The sequence below is a fragment of the Oncorhynchus mykiss genome, chromosome 6, assembly GCF_057628025.1.
Source record: "Oncorhynchus mykiss isolate SJ-2025 chromosome 6, ASM5762802v1, whole genome shotgun sequence".
Taxonomy (NCBI): Eukaryota; Metazoa; Chordata; class Actinopteri; order Salmoniformes; family Salmonidae; genus Oncorhynchus; species Oncorhynchus mykiss.
This window is the reverse complement of record NC_143027.1, coordinates 79,498,265-79,510,000: the sequence shown is the minus strand read 5'-3', so window position 1 is coordinate 79,510,000 and position 11,736 is coordinate 79,498,265. Positions and strand designations below refer to the sequence as shown.

At 48.7% G+C, this 11,736-nt stretch overlaps 1 protein-coding gene across 2 annotated transcripts in view; it reads right to left on the bottom strand.

The window, feature by feature from the left end:
• The window catches only part of LOC110511859 (unconventional myosin-Va), an 84,077-nt gene that overhangs the window by 49,236 nt on the left and 23,105 nt on the right, over positions 1 to 11,736 (bottom strand). For both annotated transcript variants that reach the window (XM_090238950.1, XM_090238949.1), the window contains exons 2-4: positions 7,474 to 7,584; positions 6,714 to 6,885; positions 6,473 to 6,617 (exon numbers count right to left, since the gene is read on the bottom strand). In XM_090238950.1, coding sequence (XP_090095076.1) covers positions 6,473 to 6,617; positions 6,714 to 6,885; positions 7,474 to 7,584 — 428 coding nt within the window. The remainder of the gene's footprint in view (positions 1 to 6,472; positions 6,618 to 6,713; positions 6,886 to 7,473; positions 7,585 to 11,736) is intronic.

Genomic DNA, 11,736 nt, shown 5'->3' with positions numbered 1-11,736 from the left:
ACAAAGATTTTTTCCTTCAACAAGCAGGAAGCACACAACATATATTTATATTCTCCAAACACCCGACAGGGCCAACATCTCAGTTATTTGCAAGAGGAGGAGACGCAGGTATAGAAGACACAGAGCGGGAAGCATCGTGAGGACCCGCAGGAGGTGAGTGGGAAAGCTGCTGTTACCGTTAACATTACTCGCCAATGTGCAATCATTGGACAATAAATTAGACAAGGTACGATCACGAATATCCTACCAACGGGGCATCAAAAACTGTAATATCCTATGTTTCACGGAATCGTGGCTGAATGACAACCTGGATATTCAGCTAGCGGGATATACGCTGCACCAGCAAGATAGAACAGCACACTCCGGTAAGACGGGGGGGGGGGGGGGGGGCTGTAGTGGAGCAGGGGCTGTAGTGGAGCAGGGGCTGTAGTGGAGCAGGAGCTGTAGTGGAGCAGGGGCTGTAGTGGAGCAGGGGTTGTAGTGGAGCAGGGGTTGTAGTGGAGCAGGCGTTGTAGTGGAGCAGGGGCTGTAGTGGAGCAGGGGCTGTAGTGGAGCAGGGGTTGTAGTGGAGCAGGGGTTGTAGTGGAGCAGGGGTTGTAGTGGAGCAGGGGTTGTAGTGGAGCAGGGGTTGTAGTGGAGCAGGGGTTGTAGTGGAGCAGGGGTTGTAGTGGAGCAGGGGCTGTAGTGGAGCAGGGGCTGTAGTGGAGCAGGGGTTGTAGTGGAGCAGGGGTTGTAGTGGAGCAGGAGCTGTAGTGGAGCAGGGGTTGTAGTGGAGCAGGGGTTGTAGTGGAACAGGGGTTGTAGTGGAGCAGGGGCTGTAGTGGAGCAGGGGTTGTAGTGGAGCAGGGGTTGTAGTGGAGCAGGGGTTGTAGTGGAGCAGGGGTTGTAGTGGAGCAGGGGTTGTAGTGGAGCAGGGGCTGTAGTGGAGCAGGGGTTGTAGTGGAGCAGGGGCTGTAGTGGAGCAGGGGCTGTAGTGGAGCAGGGGTTGTAGTGGAGCAGGGGTTGTAGTGGAGCAGGGGTTGTAGTGGAGCAGGGGCTGTAGTGGAGCAGGTTGAGAGCTTCAAGTTCCTTGGTGTCCACATCACCAACAAACTAGAATGGTCCAAACACACCAAGACAGTCGTGAAGAGGGCACGACAAAGCCTATTACCCCTCAGGAGACTAAAAAGATTTGGCATGGGTCCTGAGATCCTCAAAAGGTTCTACAGCTGCAAAGTCGAGAGCATCGTGACTGGTTGCATCAATGCCTGGTACGGCAATTGCGCGGCCTCCGACCACAAGGCACTACAAAGGGAAGTGCATATGGCCCAGTACATCACTGGGGCTAAGCTGCCTGCCATCCAGGACCTCTACACCAGGCGGTGTCAGAGGAAGGCCCTAAAAATTGTCAAAGACCCCAGCCACCCCAGTCATAGACTGTTCTCTCTACTACCGCATGGCAAGCGGTACCGGAGTGCCAAGTCTAGGACAAAAAGGCTTCTCAACAGTTTTTACCCCCAAGCCATAAGACTCCTGAACAGGTAATCAAATGGTTACCCAGACTATTTGAATTGTGTGCCCCCCCAACCCCTCTTTTTACACTGCTGCTAGTCTCTGTTTATCATATATGCATAGTCACTTTAACTATACATTCATGTACATACTACCTCAATCAGCCTGACTAACCGGTGTCTGTATGTAGCCTCGCTACTTTTATAGCCTCGCTACTGTATATAGCCTGTCTTTTTACTGTTGTTTTATTTCTTTACTTACTTATTGTTCACCTAATACCTTTTTTTGCACTATTGGTTAGAGCCTGTAACTAAGCATTTCCCATTTTCTACACCTGTTGTATTCGGCGCACGTGACAAATAAACTTTGATTTGATCTCTGTTTACCCGTCGCAAGACCCACTGGTTGATGCTTATTTATAAAACCCTCTTTGGCCTCACTACCCCCTATCTGAGAGATCTACTGAAGCCTCATCCTCCACATACAACACCCGTTCTGCCAGTCACATTCTGTGAAAGGTCCCCAAAGCACACACATCCCTGGGACGCTCGTCCTTTCAGTTCACTGCAGCTAGCGACTGGAACGAGTTGCAACAAACACTCAAACTGGACAGTTTTATCTCAATCTCTTCATTCACAGACTCAATCATGGACTCTCTTACTGACAGTTGTGGCTGCTTTGTGTGATGTATTGTTGTCTCTACCTTCTTGCCCTTTGTGCTGTTGTCTGTGCCCAATAATGTTTGTACCATGTTTTGTGCTACTACCATGTTGTGTTCCTTACGTGCTGTTTTGTCATGTGTTGCTGCCTTGCTATTGTTGGGTTCTGATTTCTTGACTTATGAAATGTACTTATTGATGAACTGAGGGAGAGAGGGGAATGTATAATGTATATGGTGGATGCAATTAAGCTTGGAATGTACTGAGGGCAGGGAAGACTATCGCACGTGGCAGGCACTGATAAGGTTGGAGAGCTGTGGATTAGTGAGGAAGGGGTCGAGGTCAGGTCACGTTAAGGGAGAAGGAACAGTTTATTGCCCATGTCACTTAATTTTCTGCCTAGCAACAGAGACGTAATGGTTAGAGAGGAGGAGACAGTAATACCGTGTCTTTGTCTAATGCGGCTGTATTGACCCAATGGGAAAATAAACTTAAGCTTTCAGTGTCCGTCGCGTTCCTACTCTGATAATTAAATCAAATCAAATTTTATTTGTCACATGCACATGGTTAGCGAAATGCTTGTGCTTGTGCTTCTAGTTCCGACAATGCAGTAATAACCAACAAGTAATCTAGCTAACAATTCCAAAACTACAACCTTATAGACACAAGTGTAAGGGGATAAAGAATATGTACATAAAGATATATGAATGAGTGATGGTACAGAGCGGCATAGGCAAGATACAGTAGATGGTATTGAGTGCAGTATATACATATGAGATGAGTATGTAAACAAAGTGGCATAGTTAAAGTGGCTAGTGATACATGTCTTACATAAAGATGCAGTAGATGATATAGAGTACGTATACATATGAGATGAATAATGTAGGGTATGTAAACATTATATTAGGTAGCATTGTTTAAAGTGGCTAGTGATATATTTTACATAATTTCCCATCAATTCCCAATATTAAAGTGGCTGGAGTTGAGTCAGTGTGTTGGCAGCAGCCACTCAATGTTAGTGGTGGCTGTTTAACAGTCTGATGGCCTTGAGATAGAAGCTGTTTTTCAGTCTCTCGGTCCCAGCTTTGATGCACATGTACTGACCTCGCCTTCTGGATGATAGCGGGGTGAACAGGCAGTGGCTCGGGTGGTTGTTGTCCTTGATGATCTTTATGGCCTTCCTGTGACATCGGGTGGTGTAGGTGTCCTGGAGGGCAGGTAGTTTGCCCCCGGTGATGCGTTGTGCAGACCTCACTACCCTCTGGAGAGCCTTACGGTTGTGGGCGGAGCAGTTGCCGTACCAGGCGGTGATACAGCCCGACAGGATGCTCTCGATTGTGCATCTGTAGAAGTTTGTGAGTGCTTTTGGTGACAAGCCGATGGTTGAAGAGGCGCTGCTGCGCCTTCTTCACGATGCTGTCTGTGTGGGTGGACCAATTCAGTTTGTCTGTGATGTGTACGCCGAGGAACTTAAAACTTACTACCCTCTCCACTACTGTTCCATCGATGTGGATAGGGGGGTGTTCCCTCTGCTGTTTCCTGAAGTCCACAATCATCTCCTTAGTTTTGTTGACGTTGAGTGTGAGGTTATTTTCCTGACACCACACTCCGAGGGCCCTCACCTGCTCCCTGTAGGCCGTCTCATCGTTGTTGGTAATCAAGCCTACCACTGTTGTGTCGTCCGCAAACTTGATGATTGAGTTGGAGGCGTGCGTGGCCACGCAGTCGTGGGTGAACAGGGAGTACAGAAGAGGGCTCAGAATGCACCCTTGTGGGGCCCCAGTGTTGAGGAACTGTGGGGTGGCGATGTTGTTGCCTACCCTCACCACCTGGGGGCGGCCCGTCAGGAAGTCCAGTACCCAGTTGCACAGGGCGGGGTCGAGACCCAGGGTCTCGAGCTTGATGACGAGCTTGGAGGGCACTATGGTGTTAAATGCCGAGCTGTAGTCGATGAACAGCATTCTCACATAGGTATTCCTCTTGTCCAGATGGGTTAGGGCAGTGTGCAGTGTGGTTGAGATTGCATCGTCTGTGGACCTATTTGGGCGGTAAGCAAATTGGAGTGGGTCTAGGGTGTCAGGTAGGGTGGAGGTGATATGGTCCTTGACTAGTCTTTCAAAGCACTTCATGATGACGGATGTGAGTGCTACGGGGCGGTAGTCGTTTAGCTCAGTTACCTTAGCTTTCTTGGGAACAGAAACAATGGTGGCCCTCTTGAAGCATGTGGGAACAACAGACTGGGATAGGGATTGATTGAATATGTCCATAAACACACCAGCCAGCTGGTCTGCGCATGCTCTGAGGGCGCGGCTGGGGATGCCGTCTGGGCCTGCAGCCTTGCGAGGGTTGACACGTTTTAAATGTTTTCCTCACGTCGGCTGCAGTGAAGGAGAGTCTGCATGTTTTGGTTGCGGGCCGTGTCAGTGGCACTGTATTGTCCTCAAAGCGGGCAAAAAAGTTATTTAGTCTGCCTGGGAGCAAGACATCCTGGTCCGTGACGGGGCTGGTTTTCTTTTTGTAATCCGTGATTGACTGTAGACCCTGCCACATACCTCTTGTGTCTGAGCCGTTGAATTGAGATTCTACTTTGTCTCTATACTGACGCTTAGCTTGTTTGATTGCCTTGCGGAGGGAATAGTTACACTGTTTGTATTCGGTCATGTTTCCGGTCACCTTGCCCTGATTAAAAGCAGTGGTTCGCGCTTTCAGTTTCACGCGAATGCTGCCATCAATCCACGGTTTCTGGTTTGGGAATGTTTTAATCGTTGCTATGGGAACGACATCTTCAACGCACATTCTAATGAACTCGCTCACCGAATCAGCGTATTCGTCAATGTTGTTGTCTGACGCAATACGAAACATATCCCAGTCCACGTGATGGAAGCAGTCTTGGAGTGTGGAATCAGATTGGTCGGACCAGCGTTGAACAGACCTCAGCGCGGGAGCTTCTTGTTTTAGTTTCTGTCTGTAGGCAGGAAGCAACAAAATGGAGTCGTGGTCAGCTTTTCCGAAAGGAGGGCGGGGGAGGGCCTTATATGCGTCGCGTAAGTTAGAATAGCAATGATCCAATGTTTTTCCAGCCCTGGTTGCGCAATCGATATGCTGATACAATTTAGGGAGTCTTGTTTTCAGATTAGCCTTGTTAAAATCCCCAACTACAATGAATGCAGCCTCCGGATATATGGATTCCAGTTTGCAAAGAGTCAAATAAAGTTGGTTCAGGGCCATCGATGTGTCTGCTTGGGGGGGAATATATACGGCTGTGATAATAATCGAAGAAAATTCCATTGGTAGATGATGCGGTCGACATATGATTGTGAGGAATTCTAAATCAGGTGAACAGAAGGACCTGAGTTCCTGTATGTTGTTGTGGCCACACCATGTCACGTTAACCATGAAGCATACGCCCCCTGCCCCCGCCGCTCTTCTTACCAGAAAGATGTTTGTTTCTCTCGGCGCGATGCGTGGAGAAACCAGCTGGCTGCACCGACTACGATAGCGTCTCTCCAGTGAGCCATGTTTCCGTGAAGCAAAGAACGTTACAGTCTCTGATGTCCCTCTGGAATGCTACCCTTGCTCGGATTTCATCAACCTTGTTGTCAAGAGACTGGACATTGGCGAGAAGAATGCTAGGGAGTGGTGCACGATGTGCCCGTCTCCGGAGTCTGACCAGAAGACCGCTTCGTTTCCCCCTTTTACGAAGTCGTTGTTTTTTTGGGTTGCCGGCTGGGATCCATTCCGTTGTCCTGGGTGAAAGGCAGAACACAGGATCCGCTTCGCGAAAGTCATATTCTTGGTCGTACTGATGGTGAGTTGACGCTGCTCTTATGTTCAGTAGTTCTTCTCGACTGTATGTAATGAAACCTAAGATGACCTGGGGTACCAATGTAAGAAATAACACGTAAAAAAAACAAAAAACTGCATAGTTTCCTAGGAACGCGAAGCGAGGCGGCCATCTCTATCGGCGCCGGAACCCAACACTATGTTGTCGTCTTAGGTCTCTCTTTATGTTGTGTTGTCTCGTCAAGATGTTGGTTTTGTCCTATATTTCTATATATGTATATATATTATTTTTAAATCCCAGACCCCGTCCCCGCAGGAGGCCTTTTGCCTTTTGGTAGGCCGTCATTGTAAATAAGAATTTGTTCTTAACTGACTTGCCTAAGTGAAATAAATAACAAGACCGTAAATACACACATTGTACTATGCTTCCATTGGAAGGTCTCAAACTGTCCGTCTGACATCGTTTGAAACATTGGAAATCTGTGTATACTACCTTTGAGCAGGTAACACTCGCACGCACGCACACCACACACACCCACCTGGCCATCTGTTTGTAAGCCTCCTCAGCCACAGCGAAGATATGAGGGTCCATGTCTCCCATGTTCTGGCCACTGTACGCATTGATGATGTCACTACCGTAGATGGGAAGGTTCTCATAGGGATTAATGGCCACCAGCACAATACCTACAGGAAGAGAGGATGAGTTGGTGTGTGTGTGTGTGTGTGTGTGTGTGTGTGTGTGTGTGTGTGTGTGACCCTTGTGCGTCTGTGTGGGCATACCACAGTATGTGTAGATGAGTTTGGAGTCGGTGAAGCGGACTTTAAGGTTGTGCAGGACGGCCGGCTCGTGGAGGTAGCTAAGAGCTGTGAGGTCATTCTCCCCCACCAGGATGTCAGGGTTCCGGAGGTGAGGAAGGTTCTTTGTCTTATCATCCAGCTTGTGCTCAATGTCCTGGACAGCACAGATTAAACAGAGACGTTATTACACACAATATATGTGTGTATCACAGGCGGCTGGTGGCAGCTTAATTGGGGAGTACGGGCTCATAGTAATGGCTGGAACAGAATAAATGGAACGGTATCAAACATTGTTTCATTGCGTTTTATACCATTCCATTTAGTCCATTCCAGCCATTATTGTAATTCATCTCCCCCTCACCAGCCTCCTGTGGTGTGTGTGCTGAGTAGGGACCTGGTTTTATGTAACTCAGTGACATAAAAAACAGACAGTTGGTGAACATAAGCCTCACACATGTATCAAAATATGCCACCAAATGGGTCAGGTTTCTGCCCCCACTTCCTTCTGAACGGTTTATTGGACTTGGTTGACATCGACACATGGACATGTTTTTATGATAAGTATGGTGATATATTGCAGTGTGAAGACAACAGCCCTTTGCAACTACTCCAATAACCAATAATGAGATAGATTCGCTGTGTGTGTGTGTGTGTACTGTGCATCTCATCACAAATGAGAGGATGTTATGCAACCACCCAACCCTACACCACCCTTCTCCTCCTCCTCTCCTCCAGTACTCACCATTCCATCCTCCAGTGTGAGGTGTAGGGTGGAATCTCCATGTTTGTAGTTCTTAGTGAGCTCTGCTGACTTCCACACCTCATCTGCATCAGGGATCCACACCCGAGCAAACTGAGAGACAGGAGAGGAGAAAGAAGGAGAGTGAGAAGGGAGAGAAAGGTTCTACATTACATAAAAACATACTACAGAGTGTGTTCTCAGTCAGAAAGCTACATAAGGCCTATATCAGTCCAGTACTGTCCCCAGACTCAATGTCTACTGCAGAGAGAACCTGCTGCTGTATCAGACTGGTACAGTGCTGACTGAGGCTGTTGTATCTCCATGGTTGGTTGGATATCATTTCACCATCTAACATGATCAATACTGCTGGACATTCATAAAGACTCAAACCCAGTCCACATGATTCTGTGACCGATCACAACATGACAGGGATGCCTTCAGATCCCAGCCCTGTGGAACGAGCCTGTCAGGTGATCAAAGACGTGAAAAACACAGAAACAAAAACACTGTAAAACTGACTGGGTTTGATCCCGGGTCTTCAGCCTTCCACTAGACTGTGCTGGTCCGCTGAGCTAAAGCCACGGCATTAGCTCAGGAAGCTAAGTCGTCAGGTTATAGCACGGGCAGCTAACAGAAGTCTTCAGGCCTCAGGCTCACAAGAGTGCAGTTCACAGAACCACATCCGTAACACACACGGAGGAGAGCTTTAACAGCTGCCATTAGAAAGGTCAATCAGATGGCCAATCAGTAATCTTTACATCTCACTAAGCAGCTCAATGATGATCAGCGCTACACAAAGCTTATCCTGGTTTATCCTGGTTTATCCTGGCCCATCATTGGGCCAGCAACCTTTTGGTTACTGGCCCAATGCTCTAACCACTAGGCTACCTGCCGCCCCATGATACTGCTTGTTTGGGAAAATGGGCCTGCTTGACCAGAATACTACTGTATCCTATACACAACTGGTTCCTGTCTTTGATACACCAACTAACGCTCTTAGAACAGTCTGTAAAATGTGTCAGAATCTCATTGGTAGGAAGGATTTACATGAAGACTGAAACCAAGCTTCAGTGTGTATGTGTGTGTGAGTGTGTGTGTTGGCACTAAGACTGTTGGCACTCGGATCGGATGCTCTCATATCCTCATGACTCACCCTAACCTTCCAGCAACCCTCAGCCAACCTTCCAGGAACATTCTGTGGAAAAGTCTAATGATCTAGCTCATAGCCATTTACTCACACAGACAGACAGACAATAATCACCATTGTAGTAGGTTGCTTACATATTCAGACCTACGTCATCGTCATGTCATCATGGTTTATCACTATGTAGTGGATAAGGTATTCTTGTGATGCTCCACAATGAATTGAAATGAATCTTTCACACCAGTGTTTAACACTGAAAGGTCAGAGCAGTGTGTGTGTGTGTGTGTGTGTGTGTGTGTGTGTGTGTGTGTGTCTGTGTGTATATACAGAGGTCAGCAGAGAAAAGTGCTGACTCGACAGAACACAGTATCAGTCATCCTATAGCAGGGTTACTGAGGCTATTCTGTCGCTCTCTCATGTTCCTTCCTGGAGGAGAGCGGTTCACAGCCCAGCTCCTAGCAATGGAAAGGAGGAGTGAGGGAGTGAGAGAAAGAGTGAGAGAATGGTGAGAGAGATGGAGAGAGTGAGAAAGAGACGGGAGGGTGGAGGTAAAAATAGCCTCACACACACACCTCACTGAGTAGCATCACCATACACCGCTGAGCACACTTCCTGATCCTCCTAATCACACACTTTCTGCAGCAATGAAGCGTGTAAACCATTTCCTATCCACATTGTGAGGAGGGGGGGATTGAGTCGTATTTATAGACAGATCCCCAGGGTTACAGTAGAGGACAGATGAAGGGTACAACTCTACCCCAAGCACACACAAACACAGACACGGACAGAGAGGAGTCATAGGTACACTGTCTGCTACATGGTGCTAGTGGGGGTCAGCTAGACTGGTCAACTATACAGGTGAGGAGGAGAGGGATACGGAGGAGGATGCAGGAAGAGAAGATATTATCTCCCTTGTGACATCAGCCCTCATGACTCAGAGTGAAGGTGTTTCTCATCACACACCCTCTGCTTGCCTGGTCATGACCTGGAACAGCTGATCAGAGTGGGAGAGGAAGAGCTACAGGGATGTGTGTAAGAGGGGGAGAGGAAGAGCTACAGGGATGTGTGTAAGAGGGGGAGAGGAAGAGCTACAGGGATGTGTGTAAGAGGGGGAGAGGAAGAGCTACAGGGATGTGTGTAAGAGGGGGAGAGGATGAGCTACAGGGATGTGTGTAAGAGGGGGAGAGGAAGAGCTACAGAGATGTGTGTAAGAGGGGGAGAGGAAGAGCTACAGAGATGTGTGTAAGAGGGGGAGAGGAAGAGCTACAGGGATGTGTGTAAGAGGGGGAGAGGAAGAGCTACAGGGATGTGTGTAAGAGGGGGAGAGGAAGAGCTACAGGGATGTGTGTAAGAGGGGGAGAGGAAGAGCTACAGGGATGTGTGTAAGAGGGGGAGAGGAAGAGCTAGATATGTGTGTAAGAGGGGGAGAGGAAGAGCTAGAGATGTGTGTAAGAGGGGGAGAGGAAGAGCTAGAGATGTGTGTAAGAGGGGGAGAGGAAGAGCTACAGAGATGTGTGTAAGAGGGGGAGAGGAAAAGCTACAGAGATGTGTGTAAGAGGGGGAGAAGAAGAGCTACAGGGATGTGTGTAAGAGGGGGAGAAGAAGAGCTACAGGGATGTGTGTAAGAGGGGAGAGGAAGAGCTACAGGGATGTGTGTATGAGGGGGAGAGGAAGAGCTACAGAGATGTGTGTAAGAGGGGTAGAGGAAGAGCTAGAGATGTGTGTAAGAGGGGGAGAGGAAGAGCTACAGGGATGTGTGTAAGAGGGGGAGAGGAAGAGCTACAGGGATGTGTGTAAGAGGGGGAGAGGAAGAGCTAAAGATGTGTGTAAGAGGGGGAGAGGAAGAGCTAAAGATGTGTGTAAGAGGGGGAGAAGAAGAGCTACAGGGATGTGTGTAAGAGGGGGAGAAGAAGAGCTACAGGGATGTGTGTAAGAGGGGAGAGGAAGAGCTACAGGGATGTGTGTATGAGGGGGAGAGGAAGAGCTACAGAGATGTGTGTAAGAGGGGTAGAGGAAGAGCTAGAGATGTGTGTAAGAGGGGGAGAGGAAGAGCTACAGGGATGTGTGTAAGAGGGGGAGAGGAAGAGCTACAGGGATGTGTGTAAGAGGGGGAGAGGAAGAGCTAAAGATGTGTGTAAGAGGGGGAGAGGAAGAGCTAAAGATGTGTGTAAGAGGGGGAGAAGAAGAGCTACAGGGATGTGTGTAAGAGGGGGAGAGGAAGAGCTACATAGATGTGTGCAAGAGGGGGAGAAGAAGAGCTACAGGGATGTGTGTAAGAGGGGGAGAGGAAGAGCTACAGGGATGTGTGTAAGAGGGGGAGAGGAAGAGCTACAGAGATGTGTGTAAGAGGGGGAGAGGAAGAGCTACAGGGATGTGTGTAAGAGGGGGAGAGGAAGAGCTACAGGGATGTGTGTAAGAGGGGGAGAGGAAGAGCTACAGGGATGTGTGTAAGAGGGGGAGAGGAAGAGCTACAGGGATGTGTGTAAGAGGGGGAGAGGAAGAGCTAGATATGTGTGTAAGAGGGGGAGAGGAAGAGCTAGAGATGTGTGTAAGAGGGGGAGAGGAAGAGCTACAGAGATGTGTGTAAGAGGGGGAGAGGAAAAGCTACAGAGATGTGTGTAAGAGGGGGAGAAGAAGAGCTACAGGGATGTGTGTAAGAGGGGGAGAAGAAGAGCTACAGGGATGTGTGTAAGAGGGGAGAGGAAGAGCTACAGGGATGTGTGTATGAGGGGGAGAGGAAGAGCTACAGAGATGTGTGTAAGAGGGGTAGAGGAAGAGCTAGAGATGTGTGTAAGAGGGGGAGAGGAAGAGCTACAGGGATGTGTGTAAGAGGGGGAGAGGAAGAGCTACAGGGATGTGTGTAAGAGGGGGAGAGGAAGAGCTAAAGATGTGTGTAAGAGGGGGAGAGGAAGAGCTAAAGATGTGTGTAAGAGGGGGAGAAGAAGAGCTACAGGGATGTGTGTAAGAGGGGGAGAGGAAGAGCTACAGAGATGTGTGCAAGAGGGGGAGAAGAAGAGCTACAGGGATGTGTGTAAGAGGGGGAGAGGAAGAGCTACAGGGATGTGTGTAAGAGGGGGAGAGGATGAGCTACAGGGATGTGTGTAAGAGGGGGAGAGGAA